The sequence below is a fragment of the Argiope bruennichi genome, chromosome 6 (genome assembly GCF_947563725.1).
Source record: "Argiope bruennichi chromosome 6, qqArgBrue1.1, whole genome shotgun sequence".
NCBI lineage: Eukaryota > Metazoa > Arthropoda > Arachnida > Araneae > Araneidae > Argiope > Argiope bruennichi.
In genome coordinates, this window is record NC_079156.1 from 15,194,295 (window position 1) to 15,214,630 (window position 20,336).

The window sequence follows — 20,336 nt, forward strand, 5'->3', positions numbered from 1 at the left end:
AAAAAAAAAAAAAAAAAAAAAAGAGATTTTATGTGTATTTAAAATAACGAATGTTACTGCGTATATATTAATGAAATTATTAATTTATCTTTGATTATTATTAATCTTACTTTGAACATTAGATATATGCAACAACTTAATTCCTTTGAGTCTGTATTTTATTTATTTTTATGCATTGCACGAAAGCAATTTACATTGTAAGAATGATGCATTGGTTGCAGTTATTTACAGATCAGTTTTTATTAACCTTTTACTATCCCAGTAATTTATTTTCTTTAAAATTAAAAAAAAATTGTGATAACAAATGGGAAAATTTAACATGATTCATGTTTTCTGTGTTAAGTAGACTGAGAAATATTTTCAGCATTATGTAGTAGTAATTACCCATTCAATTTATTATAAATGTATTTTATTAGTGAGGAAAATTTTATTTCATGCATTAAAAATTTTTTAAAGCTCCTGATGATTGATCGAAAGCTCCAAGAGGTCCACCAGGTGCTCACACTAGCTGGGCAGTTAGTGGAAGCTTGGCAGGGAAGCACTGCCCAGAAAGAGGCCCTCAAGGTGTTTTTCCTGGTTTTACAAGTTTGCCATTACCTTACAGCTGGACAGGTATTTCAGATTATAAACTGGTCCTTCTTAGATAGTGTATTTAGTAGTGTATTAAGCGTTTCCTAAAAACTACTTGATAAACTGATAGAAAATGTGTAATTTAATTCAATTTGAAATCACTATTGGATGTTATTAAATGTTGCTTTTCATTTTTATAAAATAAATGTCGAATAATAATATTGGGTTTTATTTTGAAGATTTATTTAAATTTTAGATGTCCATGACAAAAAAAAAAAAAAAAAAAAAAAAAAGAGGAAAAACATATGAGATTTTTTTTCTTTTTTCTTTTAAAGGTTAAAAGTGTAAAACCTTGTCTGAAGCAGTTGCAGCAAGGCATTCAAACAATTACATCATTACATGCTGATGAGGGTAAGTTTTATAATATTCCTTAACAATATATATATATATAATATATACTACCATTTCTGGGATCATTTGGTTTGCTGTGATTAATTGTTCTTAAAATTTTTTATATAATTGTTTTAATGGATGCATATATAAAGTTTCACTTCGGCAATGAAACATATTGGTATAAAATATTCTTTAAATACAGGCAAAAAAAAATTATACAGCAAAAAACTGGGGTATATCATTAGAAAAATAATTTTTTGAATTTTTAAATTGATATAAAAATTTTCCCCGGGTGCATAGTGCCATTAAAAGACCTTAAATACTGCTTATATTTGATGGTCCTTATATAAAGGCCTTAAAAATGTTTATATTTCCCATCTAATGGGAAAAAATAACATTTACCATGTTAGATCTGCCTAATTATAAACTATATTTTCTTTGCGGTGAGGGATCTGTCAATGTTTGAGTAATTTCAATGAATCCGAAGGTCAGTAATAAAGGCTTTATCTCAGTTCTGGGAAATACTGATAGAATGGAAAAAATGTATCCCTTTAATTTACTTGACTTATCTTTCACTTCCTTTTGCTAGTTTAGATTGGGGGAAAGTCAACCATCTAACTCTCCGACCCGCCCTAAGGCACACGGATTTAAACCATAGAACTGAATGACCGGACCGCCGCAACAGCAATTGGCGGGAACTGTGGTTGAGTCCTAAGGGCCGTCACCGGCCACGGTACAACCCTCCCCGAAGGAAGTACGTCCCGTCATCGATGGGGGAAAATCCATTCTTTTTAGAGATAATTTTATGTAACACCATGAGTGTTGGTTTTTAACCATAACTTCAATTTGTTGCTGCTTTTTTGACGCGATTACTTATTTATAGATCTGTTGTTAGCTATATTTCAACATCATTTAGAGACTAGTCATTAAAGAATTATTTTTACTCCCATTAATTTTTGTGCAAAAGTTTAGAGCTTTCTAACAATATGCTGGAAAATGTGTATTTCATTCAGTTCCAAAAGTGAATACACTGAACAGTTGAAGGCTTCCAAAAATAAAAACAAAATAAAACAAAAATAAAACAACCAAAAATACCAAAAATAAAACAAAATGCTTATGCTACTTCAAAGTTATTTGCTACTTTTTCAAAAAGATACCAAAATTAATTAGTGCAAATAAAATTCCCTTTTTTACTTTTTCGTATATGAACTGTTCAAACAGAAAATTAATTATTAAATTTTGAACACAAGATTCTGCACAGTCTCCATTATTACTTTATATAAAATTTGGAAATATTATTTGTAATTCATATTTCTGATTAAGGGAAAGAAATGAATATATCTCACACAAAAAGTTTAAAACAACAGTTATAAATAGACCAGAAATAAAAACTTTATTATTGCATTGGCTTAAAAAAGCTAGCAATCTATGTACATTATCAAGCAAATTATTTTTTTTAAAAAAAAGCATTCTTTTATAAAATTCTTTAATTTGTAGAAAATGTCGAAATATCCAAAAAATGAAGCTCATACTGTGCCTTTAAAAAACAAATCAGGGTATCTTCAGTAATTGATATCAATATAATGTACTGAAATTATAATATAATAAATCCTTTCTTGAAAAAAAATGAAATTTTATTGATTAACAAAGTATTATTTATAATATTTTAAATTATTATTACTGTAATCTCTATTGCAACTTTTATTCTTTTATACTTAAATAGGATTTCTTATGTGTTTTTTGTGTTTTTATGTTGGATTATTTGAGTTCAGATTGACTATTTAATTTTTAAAATGCACTTAATTCAGCAATCAGGATTGGGGCTTAAACTCTTATTTCTATTTATTAACGAATTTTGAAATGGTTCTAGTGAAAAGTATCTCTTTTTAATATAAATATTTGTTTTGTAGAAGTTATTCCTACTAACCCAGGTGACATGTTTCAATGGATGCCCAAGGAGCATATGTGTGTCTTGGTATATTTGGTAAGTATCCTTTGGTGTATTTACGTATTTTTTGTAATAAATATAAGGCTGTAAAAGCTTTTATGTACAATAACGAGACATTATTTTTGCTTTTCAGGTTACAGTCTTGCATTCAATGCAGGCTGGTTATATGGATAAGGCTCAGAAATATACTGATAAAGCCTTAATGCAAATTGAGAAGCTAAAAAGTAAGAAAAACTTCTATCATTACTTTGGATGAAATAATACTCCATGAAATGCATATATACATAGAATTTTTTAACCCTGTTTTAAATTTTTGTTTAGTTTTTTAAAAAAATTATGTCCTTTTCGCTTTATTAACACACTTCATAAAGCTTTTTTTTTTTTTTTTTAGAAATACATGCATATTTATATATTATAGTAATTTATGTGTAGTTTTGTTGTGATATTGATATACAAAAAGGAAGTTCCTCTATTAAGTTATCACAATACTAAATCTTAATTTTGATGTACAATCAGATTCTTAATCCCCCCCCCCTTCCCCCCATTTTTTCTTCATTTATATAAAATATACTTTTGAGTTTCTGTAAAATAAAAATACGTTTTATAAATTTCTTATAAATTTTCAAGACATAAAGAAATTTTCTAATATAAGTAATTCTTAATTTTTAAGTTCAAAATTATTTATTTTCAAGATTTTTTGAAATTGTTATAAAAGACAAGGGAGAAAAAAAAATCTTAACTTGGTTAAAAGTAAATGCACTAAAATTGTGGCTTGGAAAGAGTACAATTATCAAAAATGCATTTTAATAATTTCTTGTTTTTTATATGAAACATTTAAGTTTCTTTGATTAATTGATAATGATGTAACTAGGGATTACATTATCCACAAGCTGACATGCATATATTTATACGATTGCAGATTGCCGACATGAAATTTTTTAGTTTAAATTTTTGTTTTAAAATTATAAATTCTTAATCTTCTTAAAATGATTTTTTTAATTCAGTACAGGCTTTCTACTCTTGCATTTTGTTTTGCTAAAAAGGGTTTGTAGGGTCCTTGTATTTTATTGAAATAAGGTTCCTGGAAAGTTTTTATTGGGTCCTTAAAAAAATAAGTGAAATGCTTATCCTTTATTTTTGCGAGCAGAAAAGAAAACCAGTTTGTGACTTTGTTCTGCCATGAGAATTCCCCCAACTGAAAAAAAAAAAAAAAAAAAGGGTTTTAATTTGAGAATATTGTCTATCACCAATCCTTTCTCACTCTGTTTTGAAAAGGGGAGTGGCTAGCAGGATGGCCACTACAAATACCAAGGAATTTTCAACATACTCAGCTGCCGGAGATAATATTATTATACCTTTTATTGTGCCTTCACAATGCTTAGATTCAGATTTGAAATGGTTTTTCATTTGTGTAGAGAGTTATTATTTGTATAGCCCTTGTAAGGAAATTTCAAACTTAATTCAAAAAATGTTTCCAAGCAGCAAGATTGCCTGAAAGTTCTATTGTAGATTAACAAAATAATTTTATTAATTTCATTTAACAACATTTCATTTAAACGTCTTAACTGACCTTAATATGTATAATCTAATGTCTGCTAAACATTCAGCAAATATTTGCAAATGGATTTAGTTTACACATTCAGTTTTAAAATGAAATGATATTTCAACTTTCATTGGCAATTTCACATCTAAAGATATTTTTAAAACTAGTAATTCTGTGATGAAGTTGAATTTGAGAAAGCCTTTATACATTTTGATGGATGGTCCATCAGCAATTCAAAAGCTTTTTGTCTTATTGAATGAAGAAATGCAAAAAGAATTTTCAACTTTTTAAATAAATGTTATTTATCTGTACGTTCATACTGTCAACAGTTCATTTAGATATGACAAAATTATTATATATTGAAACAATTCTTATCTAATATGCATTGTTTATTTAAAAATTGACTATCAAGAGTGGTAAAATTTTCAAGGAGATTTCCCAAGAATGTTTGCAAAATCCAATTCTAGAGAATGCAGTTGCTGCTGAATGAACAATTGTAATCTGGAATAATTTGATTTATATATTGTGAATGTTGAAAATTTCAAGATTTTGTCACCAAAAATCTAAATAATTTAAATTTTTCGCATTGAGTACAAAGATCTAATCCTTTTTGTCAAACTAAAGTTTTTGTCCTTGTCCAAAATTATCTAATAATTTTTATCATTATAGAGGCTGTTCAATATTGCAATTTTTGGGGTCAGATATTCGGAAAGTTTTCATTAACTGTTTAGTAACTAATAGTATCTTGATGACTTAACTGACATTGAAATATTTGTGTTTGGTTTTCATTGTGCATTGGAAAAGTCCTCCCCCCCCCAACTATGGGATTACGAGGAATATGAGTAATTCAGATTGGAGAAGAATGGTCAAAACAAGCCCACTCCTGTTATAATTAAATTAAAAACTGTTCTCTTTGTTTTTGTGAGTTACAAGCAAATGCATGAAAAAGTCAAGATTTTATTTTAATACATTTTAACAACTTCTTATAAGAAATTGTAGGAGGTAATAAGATTCTGATGATATAACCTGTATCCAAACAATAGATGGAGATTTTTTTTCTTAAAAAAATATTTGGATTGAAACTTTAAACAAGAAACATAATTTATGAAGCATTAGTTTTAGATAAATTGAGGCGGGAATGCAATGGAGTAAAGAATTATTTAATCATGAAATATTTCAGCTTATATGTAGAAATTGCTTGCTCTAAATATGTCAAAGAAATGAATGAGTAAATATGGCAATCTCAAAATGTAAATAAGAATAAGAAAAGGAACATATGACAAATAATTTAAATGATTAAAAAAAATAACAAAAGTCATCTGCCCAAAATTTTCATGCATGCTATCTAATAAAAGTGTTATCCTCTTTTCTATTTCAGCATAAAGTTGTGGAATATATTTGCAATAAATCTCAGCATACATTGCAAACATTAATTAGAAAATATAAATCTTTGGTTTGAATCTAGTATTTTAACTGAATCTTAATGTAATCTTTGGTGAATTTTTTGACAATTAATGCCTGGTATAAGGTTAATAATTCCTAAATTGTATTTTAGATGTGTTTTTTCCTACTGATTGAAATCAAAGTTTGAGAGAATTGTAGTCGCAAAATCACATACCAAATTTCACATGTTGCTTTTCTTAGTCATTGCTTTTTATAGAGTTTATATACTTGTGAAACAATCAGCCTTGGAATGGATTCAGTTCCAAATGTGATTGGTATGTACACTTTAGATATTAAATATGTGTACCATATTTTATCCATCTAGCTCTATTGAGTTTTGCATTTATTATGATAGTTAATATTCAACAACTGGACAGAGCAACTTCCTCTAGACTGCACTCAAAATGTGATTGACTTCTACAAATTAGATGCAAAACCATATACCAAACTTCATTCATCTATCTGTTATTATCTAAGTGTTTTTAAGTTATAGCATTCATAGATAGACACACATAATGCCAGAAAAGTATTTTTGGAGTTTTCAAATGTAGAGAATTGTCAAAAATTTGAGTTTGAGCATTTTAACAACTATAATACTTTTTCTATACTTTGTTGTGAAATTCTAAGAGACAGCTTCTGCAGTGCTAACATTTACAAACTGTCTGAAAAGGCAGAGAAGAATGGATATTTCCAGTGCAAAGCAAGATCTGTAGTTGTAGGAATTGAGGTCTTAAAATGTAAATTTAAAATATTTTAATGGCACTTTATTTCTTATTCATTTGTTTAAATATAGATAAACAATCATTGATTTGTATCAGACTCTTGTATTTTCCCTTTCATTCTACCTGGTATTGGTCAAAAATTTAGTTAACGTTACTTTTAAATGATTTTTTTTATTGTTTTAGTTAAAATATGATTGTGTTTGTAAACCAAGCACTGGTAGTAGTTTGTGAAATATTTATCTAATTGTAGACATGTGATAGCTAATGGTAAGGGCATTTTTATTGTAATCTCAAAATGCACTTTGAACTTTAAATTTTGGCTTATTAACTATAAAGTGAGTATAAAAGTTTCTTTAGTACCCTGCACTGATCATCTAGAAAAAATAATCAAGAAAACAATGGCACATTTGTGTGTCAATAGTGAAAAAGATTAAAATCCATCTAAATCCATTTTTATGTCTGAAATTTATAATTTTATGGTTCTTGGATTTCTGAAAAAGACCCCTGTAAGACACCACTATGAATTGATAATCCTTATGAATGTCTGGTAAAAAAATTATTTACTAAACCGGAGAGAGCAGAGAGAAGGGAGCATTGAGGTACAGGAAAAATATGATCTGATATTTTTTTAGGTTCTCGTATGTAGTATTATCCATTAACTAAATACATAAGTAAATAATCGATGGGCTAAAATAATCTGATCATAATTTACACATTTACTAAATTTTTTTAATTAAAAGCATCCTGTTATAGCTCTTGAATTCCTCCCTCTTCCTTTATAGGAATGGAAAACCTTCCCCACCACCAAAAGAAATCTCTATTATTATATGCTATTCTTCCAGTAATTTTTCTATAAAGAACTTTCATAAAATATTTGTATTTTAAATTACTGGATCAGTTAAGAGTACCTCCCCCCTCCCCGATATCCCATCTTCAACATTGCTGCATGAGAGGGAAATTATAAAGAAATCATAGATTTGTTAAATGTGCTTATTTATTTTTTCAGTGATTGACAGTCATCCAATTCTGCATTCTTTCCAATTGTTACTTTTGGAGCACATCGCAATGTGTAGACTTGTAATGGGCAATAAAACACTGGCAATCCAAGAGGTAAGCTCATTAATTTTTTTTTTCTTTGCTAAATGCTGGTAAATTTATATTAAATAATCTGGTAAATTTCAAATATTTTTTTTATTAGAAAAACTTACTAACTTTATATTTACATCTTTTTGATGTCATTTCTCAATTGTTTTTCCTTCAAGAAATCACTTTCTTTTGGTAAGTTGTCTGAATCCTGAAATTCCCAGGGTTCTTTAATTCCTTCAAGTTTATCTTTCCCTTTGCTTTTTGTTATTACTTACTACCCTTGACTAGTAGCAGGTGAGCTTATCATGATAAGCTGTTGTTATTCTATTTGTTTCTTGTTTCTCATGGATACCAAACTGTCCATCTTAGTTCATATTTAGCAATCCATTTGATGAGCCACTGTTGATTGCTGTTGTATCAATTGAGTTGATTACTCACTTAAGTCAAAATGCTATTGGTAGCTTCAATGAAACTGCCATTATGCATTCTAATTTCTTTTGTTTTCCACCCTGGAATATCCAGCAGTTTTTCTTTTTGATAAATCTGTAGATTTTCTAACTGTTTACTTTTTTACTCATCATTGTCAGTGTTTATCTTTTGTGCCAATTTTCACAGATGGTTCAAATTCAGATGGGCATGATAGTTGTAGCATTATGCTTCTATCTGATACACTGAACTATCAGTTAGATAATAATTGTTTAGTGGTTATTTTCTATACTTTTCAGGAAATTTTGATGTCTCTTCAGCACTTTTTCATCGTTTATACTAACAGATGGAGTGTACTGTCAAATTTATTATTATGATATCAAGAAATCCTTATTTCCTACCTTAATTTTATGTTGCAAGAAAAACTGACAAATTCATAGCAAGTTGTGGTTTATAGCAGATAAGTATCTCAGAATTGGCTAGAATGTGCCCATATTCCCCACTTATTTTATTGAATTTAATGTTTAAAAACAGAACATTCGATCAAAATATGGTCAATTCCTATCCTAAGCATTTATTTTATATATCATCTATTATTACCTTGAAGATTTGGTAGGTGCAGTTACCTTCCAAAAGATTTTAACACCCTAAAAGTTTTTTTTTTCTTTGTATTTGACATTTCTAATTGTCTCATTTTGTTTGGACATTTTATTTTCACTATTGAATTATATCTGTTTCTTTTTTCAAATAATTATGCCAGTTTACTATTTTTAGATGCATTTTTATTTATTTATACATCTCTCAAAATATATTTACCTATCCATCATTACAATGATTTGTAGCATTGGAACACTTTCACATTTAAATCTTTATTTATTATTATTATTATTGGTTTGGAATAGAAAAATTAAAATTTGCAAAAAATAAGAGCATTAATATCTCTAAACTATGTATTGAGGCAAAATGTTATGTTTATAATATTTACTTTTTAGTGATGATATCAGATAAATATTGTTATTCTTTAAAATATCAATAAATTAATTAGCTATTAATCTTTGTATTAAACACAAAAAACTTTGTTGCCCTATTGCTACCACAAAAAGAATTGCTCAAAGGACAACAATTTCCTCTATCTTATGTAGTAACTACATATATATGTTGCAATTGCTGCTATAAGAAAAAATATATTGGTGTATCAAGTTGTATCAGTTAATGTAAGATTACTTTAAAAATTAAGAGGACATTCATCAGCTAAAACCAGAAAGGTAAATGGTAGTCTATTATTTACACTGGAATTGATGTCTTGCATTTATTTAGTTCACTTTAAATAATATTGCATTAAATGCATTGTATCTCTGTCAATAGATTAGTTTGAAATTAAAGATACTTTTCCCCCTAAATTGCTAACTCAAATCAGTTTTATTATTTTTGTTAAATATATAGAAAGTTTGCAAGACATAAATTAACTTTTTGAATGATTATTACATTTTTGAATAATTTTTGAAAACTAAACCTTTTATATGTAGCCCCTTTAAATAATAATTTTACAGTTTTATGAACTTTTCAAATATTTAAATTTGATTTTCTGGTATTAATCTGGTACTCTACTGCTAATGTGCATTCATTTGAATGATATTGATGTTATTAGGCTTCCCATGCCCTACAAATATGCAAACAAGAGCCAAGACTTTTTGTTCGGCACCGGCCACAGATTAATGCCTTGCTGGTAAGTTATTTTTCATTCATCTGGATTGGATTTTGGATTATTTATCTTGAGCCGAGGAAACATTTTTCTTTCAATTATAGTAATTTTAAATAAAATTTAGCAATTCATATTTGCATAATATACAAATGCACATTTTTCAATTGGAATCTATTGTACATGTTATGGTTGTTAAATATTCTTAAGATCATTTCTTTTGAAATGATTATATATTCCTACTATATATTTTCTTTAATACTATAGTTCAAGTCTTTTAATTTTGTGATGCTTATTTAATATTATTTCCCATTCAAATTGAATAATTCATATTTGTTAGAATTATTAAATTAAATCTAAGATAAATTGTGCTAACATCTTTAGAGATTATATAGTTGATATGCTTTACATAATTTATTTATTAGAATATGTTTTTATTATTATTTTTATAAGCCCTTGAATATTCACTGCTGTATATTAGAAAAACTTTAATAAGTTCATCCTGCTATGGATTTAAAAACTTCTGAATAACTATTCATTTCTATATTTTTAATTACTCAGGATTTTTAATAGATAGCTTGTTATCATTTTTGTTTCACATTAATTTTCTTTGGATCATTAAAAAAATCAAAATCGTGCAATCATTATGATTTTTCTAAAGAAATTGATGTTCATATCTCTTCATATTATTATCTCACAAATTAACCAAAAATAGCAAAAAAAAAAAAAAAATTTAGTGATATTAGTTTTATTTCTGTGCATTTTTTCCCCTTAATTTTTAAATAAACTTAATTTTATCACAGCCTGTAACAATACTTTTAATGTTATGTTATGATACAATTCATGCTTCTCCTGAAAGTATTTAATCATGTACTTTTACCAACAGATAATCAAAATGTAGCAAAAGAAATTCAACACACACTTGCAAAAATGCATTTATGAGGATTGATTTAAGTGAATTAAAAAATAAGAAAAATGATCTGAAAAATAGGAGAGAAAGCTCAATCGATAAATGACAGAAGTCTATCAGTCAATCAGTTTTTGCCACTCATCAAAAAAAGAAAGAAAGAAAATCATAATTATAAATATTGATTAAAAGTTAAATACATTGCTTGAAGGGTTTAATTTTTTTAAATTTCATCTTTTTTGTGATGATGTTTTTTTGCATGTGCAGCATGCTATACATTAAAGGTTTTATAACTCTTGAAAAGAAGTTCTAATTTGTTTGGCCTTCATGTTTTTATGAAGAGTGCAGTTATGTTAAAAACTTAAGTAATGTTTATTATTTTGAAACATTATTCATAATCAATAAATTTTCTATATAATAAATTGTATATTTTTCTTTATAGTTTAATTTTTTTAATTTAATTATTTATAAAGTCAAATTGGATATGTTATTCTAATTTATTTGTGTTTGACTATTTTTGTAACAAATTGTTAAATTAATTGTTAATAATACATTAAATCATTATATTCCAAATTGCTTTAAAAATAAAGAAAGTAGCCTTAACAAATTTCTTAATTTTTTTGCTACGGTAGTCTGCTCTGTCAGAGTAATGCTATTGATTGCAGAGTAATGCTGAAAAATTTGCATAGTGCTGCACACTGGTTAAATATTTGCACCTGAATTTTTGTATGTTGATCTAAGCAAATTGCTGGACAGTGATTCTTGTCTAAATTACTTTGAAATCATTGTATGTGTTTATTTTAGAAAGTAAAAGAAATAATGACAATTTCTATCAATTTATAAAATGCTTCACATGTAAATAAAAAAATCCCTCAATATCTCATAGCTATTTGCATATGATAATTTAACTGTTTTGAATAAACTTGCAATTATAAAATAAATATTTCCATCTACATTTGTGATTAGCCTCTCTGAATTTAGAAATTAAAATATCTCTGCAAGTTTTTTAGACAGAAACATGAAACCTTGTGTGTGCTTAGATGGATATAAGAGAAACAACTTATTCATGAACACTTTTTTTTTATTACAAGTATATAAAAATTAAATATTTTAAACTTTTTATTATATAATCTATTTTGGAACCAAAATTTTTTCATACAATTTCCCACTTAATTTAGTGAAACATTTGAAAGTGTATATATAAGTACAATATTTAACCCTTTCAATCCATGATTCTTATATCAAAATGGGTTCAAAAATTGTGAAACGTTTCCTGCCAGATATCTTTCAGCTTTGAAAAGAGCCTGCAAAATGCTGCTAATCATGCTTGTATATTTCACAGGACCATGTGGAACTAATGCTTCTGTCAGCCCAGATCTGAATGAAACCAGAAAAAGCGAAATGAAACCATAAATAGGAAAAGAGCAAATTGCACTGCTAAATAGATGGGTAAATACATCCCCACGGGAATCACAGGTTACGCAAATTTTGCTACTTCTACGTTGTCTGTGGAAATCGTGGAATATGCAGTGAGAGGGTTAAAAAACAAGTGCATATTCTACTTTTTTGGAACATCCTGTATGTATGTATAGATATTTTGCAATGGAAGAAAAAGTGTGGAAGTGTTTCATGTAATGAGCAATGTTTTGCAGAATGATTGACAAAGAAACTCTGTGCTATCACAAGCTGGATTGGCCTATATCAATCTATATTAAATGCTTGTTTGAAGAAAATCTTTATATGGAAACAGTTTTGACTGGATAGCATTGTTGAGCATGACCTGAGGAGTTTGAACAAGTACTTGTAGAGCTTTTATCAATGAGATGGTCTCTGGCTAAGATTATGAGCCAGTAACATTGATGAGCTGGTGGAAGAACATGGCCAGAACTATCAAAGAACTTATGGAGCTGTATTATGTATTATTGCACAGTAGATTGGCTCAAGAGTAGATAAATAATAGACTCAATAGAGTAGCAACCTTCCAATGGAATAAGGAAGATGCTGAGAGCATGAGAAGCATTACCCTAATAAAGCAAGTAGCTGTGTGCCCTTCAAATTCAATTAATGATAATGCTGTGTCTAATTTTTGCCAAATATGGAAGCATAGCTAAAGATAAATATCTGGTAAAAAAAAAAAAAGAATCTATTATAAATAATAGATTACATAAACATAAATTGTTTGATTCCTCTCTCTTTGTTTGGAGTGGAATACATTGTCTTGTGTTACATGGATTTCTGTCAAAAAAAATTTTTTGCTTAACAAATGTTTCTCATCACAAGTAAATTTCGGGAAATAATTATATTTGTTAAGTGAGGTTCCACTGTATTAAAATAATTTAGTATGTTATTATTACTTTTTTTTTTTTTTGTCTCTACTATTTGAAATTTTATACCTCTTCTATCATTTATAGATCTTTTCTTATTTTTTTTAAATCTTATTTTGTTGTGTTTTAATTTGGTCTAATTTTTTTTATCTATTAATTGAAGGGTTTGTATGCTATGTCAATGAATTGTATGGAAGCTGCTGAAGCTCAGTTTGGGACAGTAGTGAGAGTAAGTTTTCAAAAATAATTTTTAAACTCTGAATTTGTTTCCATTGGTAAACAGAAACATATTTTGTGATTTTTTTAAGAATACATATTAAATTTTAAAACTGAAAAAATTAGTCAAAAGTAGTTTATTATTATTATTTTGTCAATGGCAGTATTAGTGCTTAAAACATTTTGTTTTGCAGTGTTTTCACATAAAAGCAATCAGAAACTTTTAATTTTTTGTCTTTTTTTTTATCATTCATCAGCTCTTAATATCTTTTTTAATGAATTAGATTTTGCACCAAATATAATTTTGGTATTAATTTTTATATATTCTAATAAAAGTAGGTTAGAGAAATATCTTTTTCCCTTCCAAAATTTAAATAAAATATTCACAAATATAGAAATAGTGTGTTTTTACTGGGTTATTTTTAAAATTATTGTTTTGTATCTTTACTCAAATTATTTTTAAACAGAGCAATGCTACCAGCGAGTTGCGTATTCTTGCCAGTCTTAACCTGGCTATAGTATACCTTAGAAGCAAGCGGGATCATGAATTAGTTGAGTTATTGTCTCGACTAAATCCAGAAACATTACCTTTAGTGTAAGTTTGATTAATTTTTATTGTGAGTTTTCTTATTCTTATAAATTAATCTGCTCTGTTTAATTGAAAATTCTTTTCTAGATCTCATAGCTTAAGAGCTGCTGCTTATTATGTTCATGGTTTGAATGCATTCTTCCAAGCTCGTTATAATGATGCAAAGTAAGACAGTATTTCAGCATTAAACAAATAATGAGTTTTTGAAATGTTCTATGAAAGTTACTTACATTTACAAATATCCATATCTGCTTATAAATATAAAATGATTTAGGAATTCTAATTTATACCAATTTTTCAGTTAATTACAAACTTGTTAGTTGCTTCCTACTTCAACATATGTGAAAATGACAGGATTTATGCTTTTATGTGTATTATTTCAATAACTTCTATTCAAAATTTGATTTTTTTAATTAAAATTTTTTATTATCTTATGAAACATGATTTAAAACAAAAATTTTAGAGCAAACTAATGAATTTACATATGCACAAGTCATACATGCTAACTAATGAATTATAAATGGAACCTGGGAATTATCACAACATATTTTAGTTATAAAATAGTTTTCTGTTAATTGAAGATTAATTGCAAATTAAAATATGATTTTTAGAGTTGTATTTATTAAATTTTCTAACTTTATGTATAAAAGCAGTCCTTATTTTATTTGTATTCAGCATTATGATATACAGTGTGCAAAATTTTTTACATGATTTGAGATTCTGATTAAATTTTTAATTTCCAATTACATCATTAATCAAAACTTTATGCAATCCTCCATTTGAAAGTGTGATATTTTTATAACGTATATTTTTCAATAAATTTAGACGCTACTTAAGAGAAACTTTGAAGATGGCGAATGCTGAAGACTTAAATCGGCTAACATCTTGTTCATTGGTTCTGTTGGGACATATTTTCTTCTCACTTGGAAATAGCAGAGTAAGTATAGTTTTTCTTTTTCCATTCAGATGAATGCTAAAAATTTTTCATTATACTTTTAACTTTGAAAAAAAAAATATTTGAACTTAGCTTTTTAATAAGCTTAGTGGTGATAATTAATGGGGGAGGGGATGCTATATGGTTAAGTTTAGTAATGATCCTTAATGGTTGAGGAGGGTGCTATATGGTTATTAATAAGTTTGAAGTCTAGTTTACTGTGAACTAATTTTGCTGTTGCATAATGCATTGCATTTTAGTGTTGAATTTATGTACAAAATTTAAAAAAGAAAATCTATATTCGTTTGAATGATTGCTTCAGAAATACTTATACAATATTTATAAAAAGCTAAATTATTTGTAAAACCATGTTACTATACACCATGCAATTACTTTTAGTGCCCTTAAAGGCAACCAGCTAACAATTCTCTTTCAATTGAAGAAAAATAAAACTATTATATTATTCACTATTATTATATTTTTATATTATTCATTAAAAATGGCAAATTTTTAAAAATTGTAGAAAGTAATGTATTGAAATTTTAATCATGTCATTTATTTATTTATTTCTAACTGCTATTAAATTTTTTCTCTAGTAGGCTAATATGCCTTGCTTTAATATAAAAGCTTTATTAATATATGTGATGTCATAAGAAGATTTATTACATCATATATATGATCAGTGAATTACTGATATCTTACAATTTAAAATAAATAATAATTATTAAGGTTTCAGATACATATATTAAACAATATTGACCACATTATAAAATTTCTAACAGTTATTTGAAAGGCTTTAGACATAATAACTAGATTCCAAGATCTATAAATAATTTTAAAAAAACTTCCTTTTAATATTAAATTTAATATTATAGGAAAGTATGAATATGGTAACACCAGCTATGCAACTTGCCAGTAAAATTCCAGATGTTCATGTTCAACTCTGGGCTTCGGCTCTTTTAAAAGGTAAGTTATATAAAATGAATGATTTTAAAATGAAAGTAGAAACTGAGAAAGAAAAAACATTGTTGCAACTATATATTTTAATATTATTTTGCTATTTTAGAATTTTATCTGTATTAATTTAACTTTATTAATTTTCTTTAAAAACTCTTAATAACAATTTTGGTAAAAATCATTGATTGTCCTAATTGTAATTAATTGTTCTTCTTGAAATTGGGTTGAATTGTTAGATTTGTATTTCTTTTAATGAATGTCAACATATTTATCTTAAATTGTGCATGGAAAGAAGAAATGTTTATTTTGTATGGAAATGTGTGTTATGGATTCCTTTAATGAAATTTTTTCACTACCATTTAATAATTTTTAATTAAATCTATTTTACATTTTTAAGTACAGTGAAACTTTTTCGAATGGTCACCCCTCTTAAGGGCCAATTTTTTATGGCATGGCTTTTACAGACCATAGACCTAATGTTAAAATAACTCATATCAGCAGCCTTCTATCCCCTTCTAAACGGCTACTTCGTGAGTTCGTCCATCTTACTTTTTAGGAAAATGTAATCACTTCCTATTTGAGCTAAAAGGTTTAAAGTTCAGGATAAGAAAGTTTGTTGGTAATTCTTGCTTTTTACAGGTTATTAATAGATTCCAGTAACTTTAAATCAAAAATATCTTTCATAGTTCTTTAGTTGGTCTATGATCAAAGTTGTGCGTTTTTCTAAATCTCAATCAGTTCATTCAAGTTCTGCACCAATATGAGAGCGGCAAATTGGGGAGGAAGTTAGGTGAATTATTTAACTATGGAAGAACACAAATTAACAAAATTATTAAAGAAAGGATTTGATTTTGAAAGAATATGAAGACTCCAGATTTCGTGGTGTCAAATGGATGAGACACAAAATGTATATTGGCATAAATGAGGCAGTTTTGGAATGGTTTAAAAGTGTTCACATGAAAAAAAGTTCCTGTCAATAGATCTATGATTCAAAACAAGGCAAAAAAACTTGTGGATGCTCTGGAAATTGAAAATTTCTTTGTCAACATTGAGTGGCTCAACAGATTTTGGACACAAAATAATATCACTTTTTGATCACTGTGTGGCAAAGTGGCTTATGTTGACCTCAGTTCATGTGATTATTGGCAGAAGTGGCTTCCATTATTTTTTATTTGATATTATGACAAAAGTGAAACACCACTTTTTTTGGTCATTAAAAGAATGATTCATAAGTCGGAAAAAGCCAGAGGTAGAAAAATTCTGAAGGAGTGGCTTATCATTAGTTTTTGTGCCAGTGTCGCTAGAAAGAAAGAGAACTCTTGGTCATTTGGAGATGTCAAAGATCCAGGTATTTTAAAGGAAAAGATTTAAATCATCTGGGTATGTCATGGTATGCAAACAAAAAAAAAGATGGATGACATCATCCATTTTTGAAGAATGGTTCATAAACTTAATGAATCAATCCAAGAAATTTCTTCATATGTTGCAGAATGCAGCATGTCATGCACACAGAACTCAGTTCATAAATATCAGACTGTTATTTCTATCACCTATACGTCAAATATTCAGCCACTGGCGGATGGTGTTATGAAATGTTCCAAGATGGAATACAGATAATGTGTTCTGCGATACATCATTGTATGTATGAATGGATGCAAAAGTGCTAGTGATTAAAAAAAACCTGTTTAAGATGCTATTGACTGGATTAAAATCTCCTGAAAAAAATAAGTGAAGAAGTGATCACTAAATGTTTCGTTAGTTGTGGGATCGGTAGAGATAAATCTTCAATAAGCAATTAGATATATTAGTTAAATCAAGCAAGAAGATCAATAAGCAGAACTTTTGAAATTTGCTGGAATAGAATATTATCCTGAACCCTCCCACTGCAGGGCTTACTTGAAAGTTCTGAATAGAAGTAACCCTTTTTGGTTGGTGAGTCTATTGAAAATACAGTTAGAGATTTAATTTTTGAACTGCAAGACGAACTTAAAATAATGGTTGTGTCTAAAAAGTTTAAAATTTTTAAATGGGTATAATATTTTTATACTATCAAATTGTATTCTTTTTGCAATAAAATCTAAAATAAACATTAAATAAAGTACTATTTTCTCTGAATTAGTTTAAGTAATTCTGAATATTTTTAAAAATGCATTCATACTTATAATTTTATTATTTTTTTCTAAAAATTCAATTCTAATCCATGAATGAAGAGAATAAATATTTATTTTTGATCAAAAATGAAAAATTTATCAATTAAAGGTTTTTATAAATTGTTAAATTAATTTGAAATAAATTAAGGGGGAAAAAACCAAAAACAAAGCAAAAAATGCTAAACCAGGATCGAACTTGGGTCTCTTGAATGCTACACCGGTGTCTTATCCACTATATCATTCACACTACAGCAACGCCGACACTTTATTGGTATAGAAGCTACGCAGTTAGTTTGAGGGCCGTTTTATTGAAATTGACTGACTACTGCACTTTAATATTTCCGTGAGTAATTATTCTAAATGTATACTACCAATTTTACTAAATCTCATCCCGAACTGAATTTTCAACCTCATGCCATTTCCTTGTTAGGTGCTTTTTGTTTACTTTTTTTACATTGAGATGTCGATGGTCAATAAAAATGAAAGAAAATAATAAAAATACGGCAGAAAATGAATCAGTAAATAAGAAATGCAAGTCGTAGCTATTCATCGAGCACTCCATGAAAGCTTACTTTGCTCATAACTGATTGATTTAAAGACTAAGAGCAATGCTTTTTCTCTAAGAATTTAAAGGTGCGAGAGCTACAGAAATACCAGATCTAATCTGGAACACAAGCAATTGATCACTTTTTTTTTCTTCTCATTTCTGAAATTTATTTATTATTGATAATAAATTTTCTTTATTTTGTGAGTTTTTAGATTTAGATTGTTGTCTCTCTGCTTTGATTTTAAATACATTTGGCTTATTGGTGCCCCCCCCCCCCATTAGCGGTTTGTGTTTAATTTTTAAAAATGTTATTGGGATGAAACTTTTATGAGGGCTGAGTTTTATTATATGTACAAAATGCTGAACATCTTTGATCGTTATTACATATCTTATTTAATAATAATTTTTGAATGGGCATTATAAAGTTGGCTTGTTTAAGGTGGAATTTTTTATCTATTTATGGCTAAGATAGTTTTTGCAGAACTGCTGATTTCCGAGCAGATGAGTTAATATTAAGTTAGTCATTTGTACTTTTCTTACTAATTTTCATTTAAAAAAGTAGATTATTTATGTTTAATGTATAAGTTTTCTGTTTGTGTATTTTTTAACTATATTTTCTTTATTCCAGATCTGTATCGTCTCACTGGAGACATGTTACGTGAACAAGAGGCCATTCAAACTCATAGCAATTTTTCACAACTTTTGTTAAAAGATCATTTTCAGGCATCTCAACTTCCTGAGCACAGTTTAATACAGGTTAGATGAGACTATGTGCATATATTTTCTAAGTTTATTTAGGTTAAATGGATTAGTAGTTTGGCTTGTTTATTTTTTTATTCTGTAACTCAAAATGAATTGAACAATTACTTTTTGAAATTGGGAAGTACTCTTGGAAGCAGGAATTAACTTGAATTTTTCATTAATACTTTAATCTAACTTATTCACTATTATCAAGTCTATTGTGTAATAATTAAAATAAATTGATCCTTGAATTTCAGACTTATGAAATTTATTCTCACAACTGTTTTTCTTTTTAATTTTTTGCACCATATTTTTTTATAAATTCTTTCTCAAAATGGAAAGTTTGATGGAATGCTCTAATGCAAAGTTTTGGTTATTAATTTGAAATTAAAACTAAGTGAGAAGACAGAAGAACTGAAATATCTGATGTGATAATTCCCTATCACACAACTTTGTACTCATGCTGGTTTTTTAAAAGTCAAAATATCTAAGCATAAAAAGCTTTTTTAAAACATAGTTTTGAAATCAAACCAATTTTTAATCCCATTATATAGCATCAACATTAACTAAAATGTGCAGAACCATATCACTTTTAAAAAATTTGGTTCAAATTTCTTTGATGACAGTAAAGATTTTCTGTGAAAAATAAAAGTAATACATTTCGATATTTTGTATATTATCTATCCTCACATATTGAAACCCCTCAGAAAACCCCATTTATTAACAGAATTAAGTGGCATAGTTATTATTCCACCATAGAGTTCCTATTGCCCTTCTTGAATTTTACTTTCTTGAACTAAGGGCCCCAGATTAGTACTTGATTTTTGTTTTGTTAGGCTCTCAAAAATGAGAAGAGATGCATCATTCATTATTTTTAGCTGAAAAGACAACAGTGGCTTGTGACAATTTGGTCTTAAGAATTCCACCATCAACAACAAAGAAGGGGGGGGGGTTAATATATGATTGTTAAAGGGGAACAAGCAGGATTATTCCCTGCAATTGATAAGAACTCTTCTACAGACCCAGCAGCTGTAGATGATATTATTTTGCCATTCATTGGATCTTTACAATGCTTAGATTATGAATTAAAATAGTTTTAGAAGTATGTATGATATAGTATTCATATTTTTCTTGTAAGGAT

General features: G+C 27.6%; 1 protein-coding gene across 1 annotated transcript in view; it reads left to right on the top strand.

The window, feature by feature from the left end:
• LOC129971491 (MAU2 chromatid cohesion factor homolog) overlaps positions 1-20,336 on the top strand; it is a 38,007-nt gene that overhangs the window by 8,556 nt on the left and 9,115 nt on the right. The window contains exons 6-17 of the mRNA XM_056085311.1: positions 457-612; positions 906-981; positions 2,874-2,947; positions 3,045-3,135; positions 7,626-7,729; positions 9,780-9,857; positions 13,225-13,290; positions 13,745-13,872; positions 13,954-14,031; positions 14,692-14,803; positions 15,676-15,766; positions 19,083-19,210. Coding sequence (XP_055941286.1) covers positions 457-612; positions 906-981; positions 2,874-2,947; positions 3,045-3,135; positions 7,626-7,729; positions 9,780-9,857; positions 13,225-13,290; positions 13,745-13,872; positions 13,954-14,031; positions 14,692-14,803; positions 15,676-15,766; positions 19,083-19,210 — 1,182 coding nt within the window. The remainder of the gene's footprint in view (positions 1-456; positions 613-905; positions 982-2,873; positions 2,948-3,044; positions 3,136-7,625; positions 7,730-9,779; positions 9,858-13,224; positions 13,291-13,744; positions 13,873-13,953; positions 14,032-14,691; positions 14,804-15,675; positions 15,767-19,082; positions 19,211-20,336) is intronic.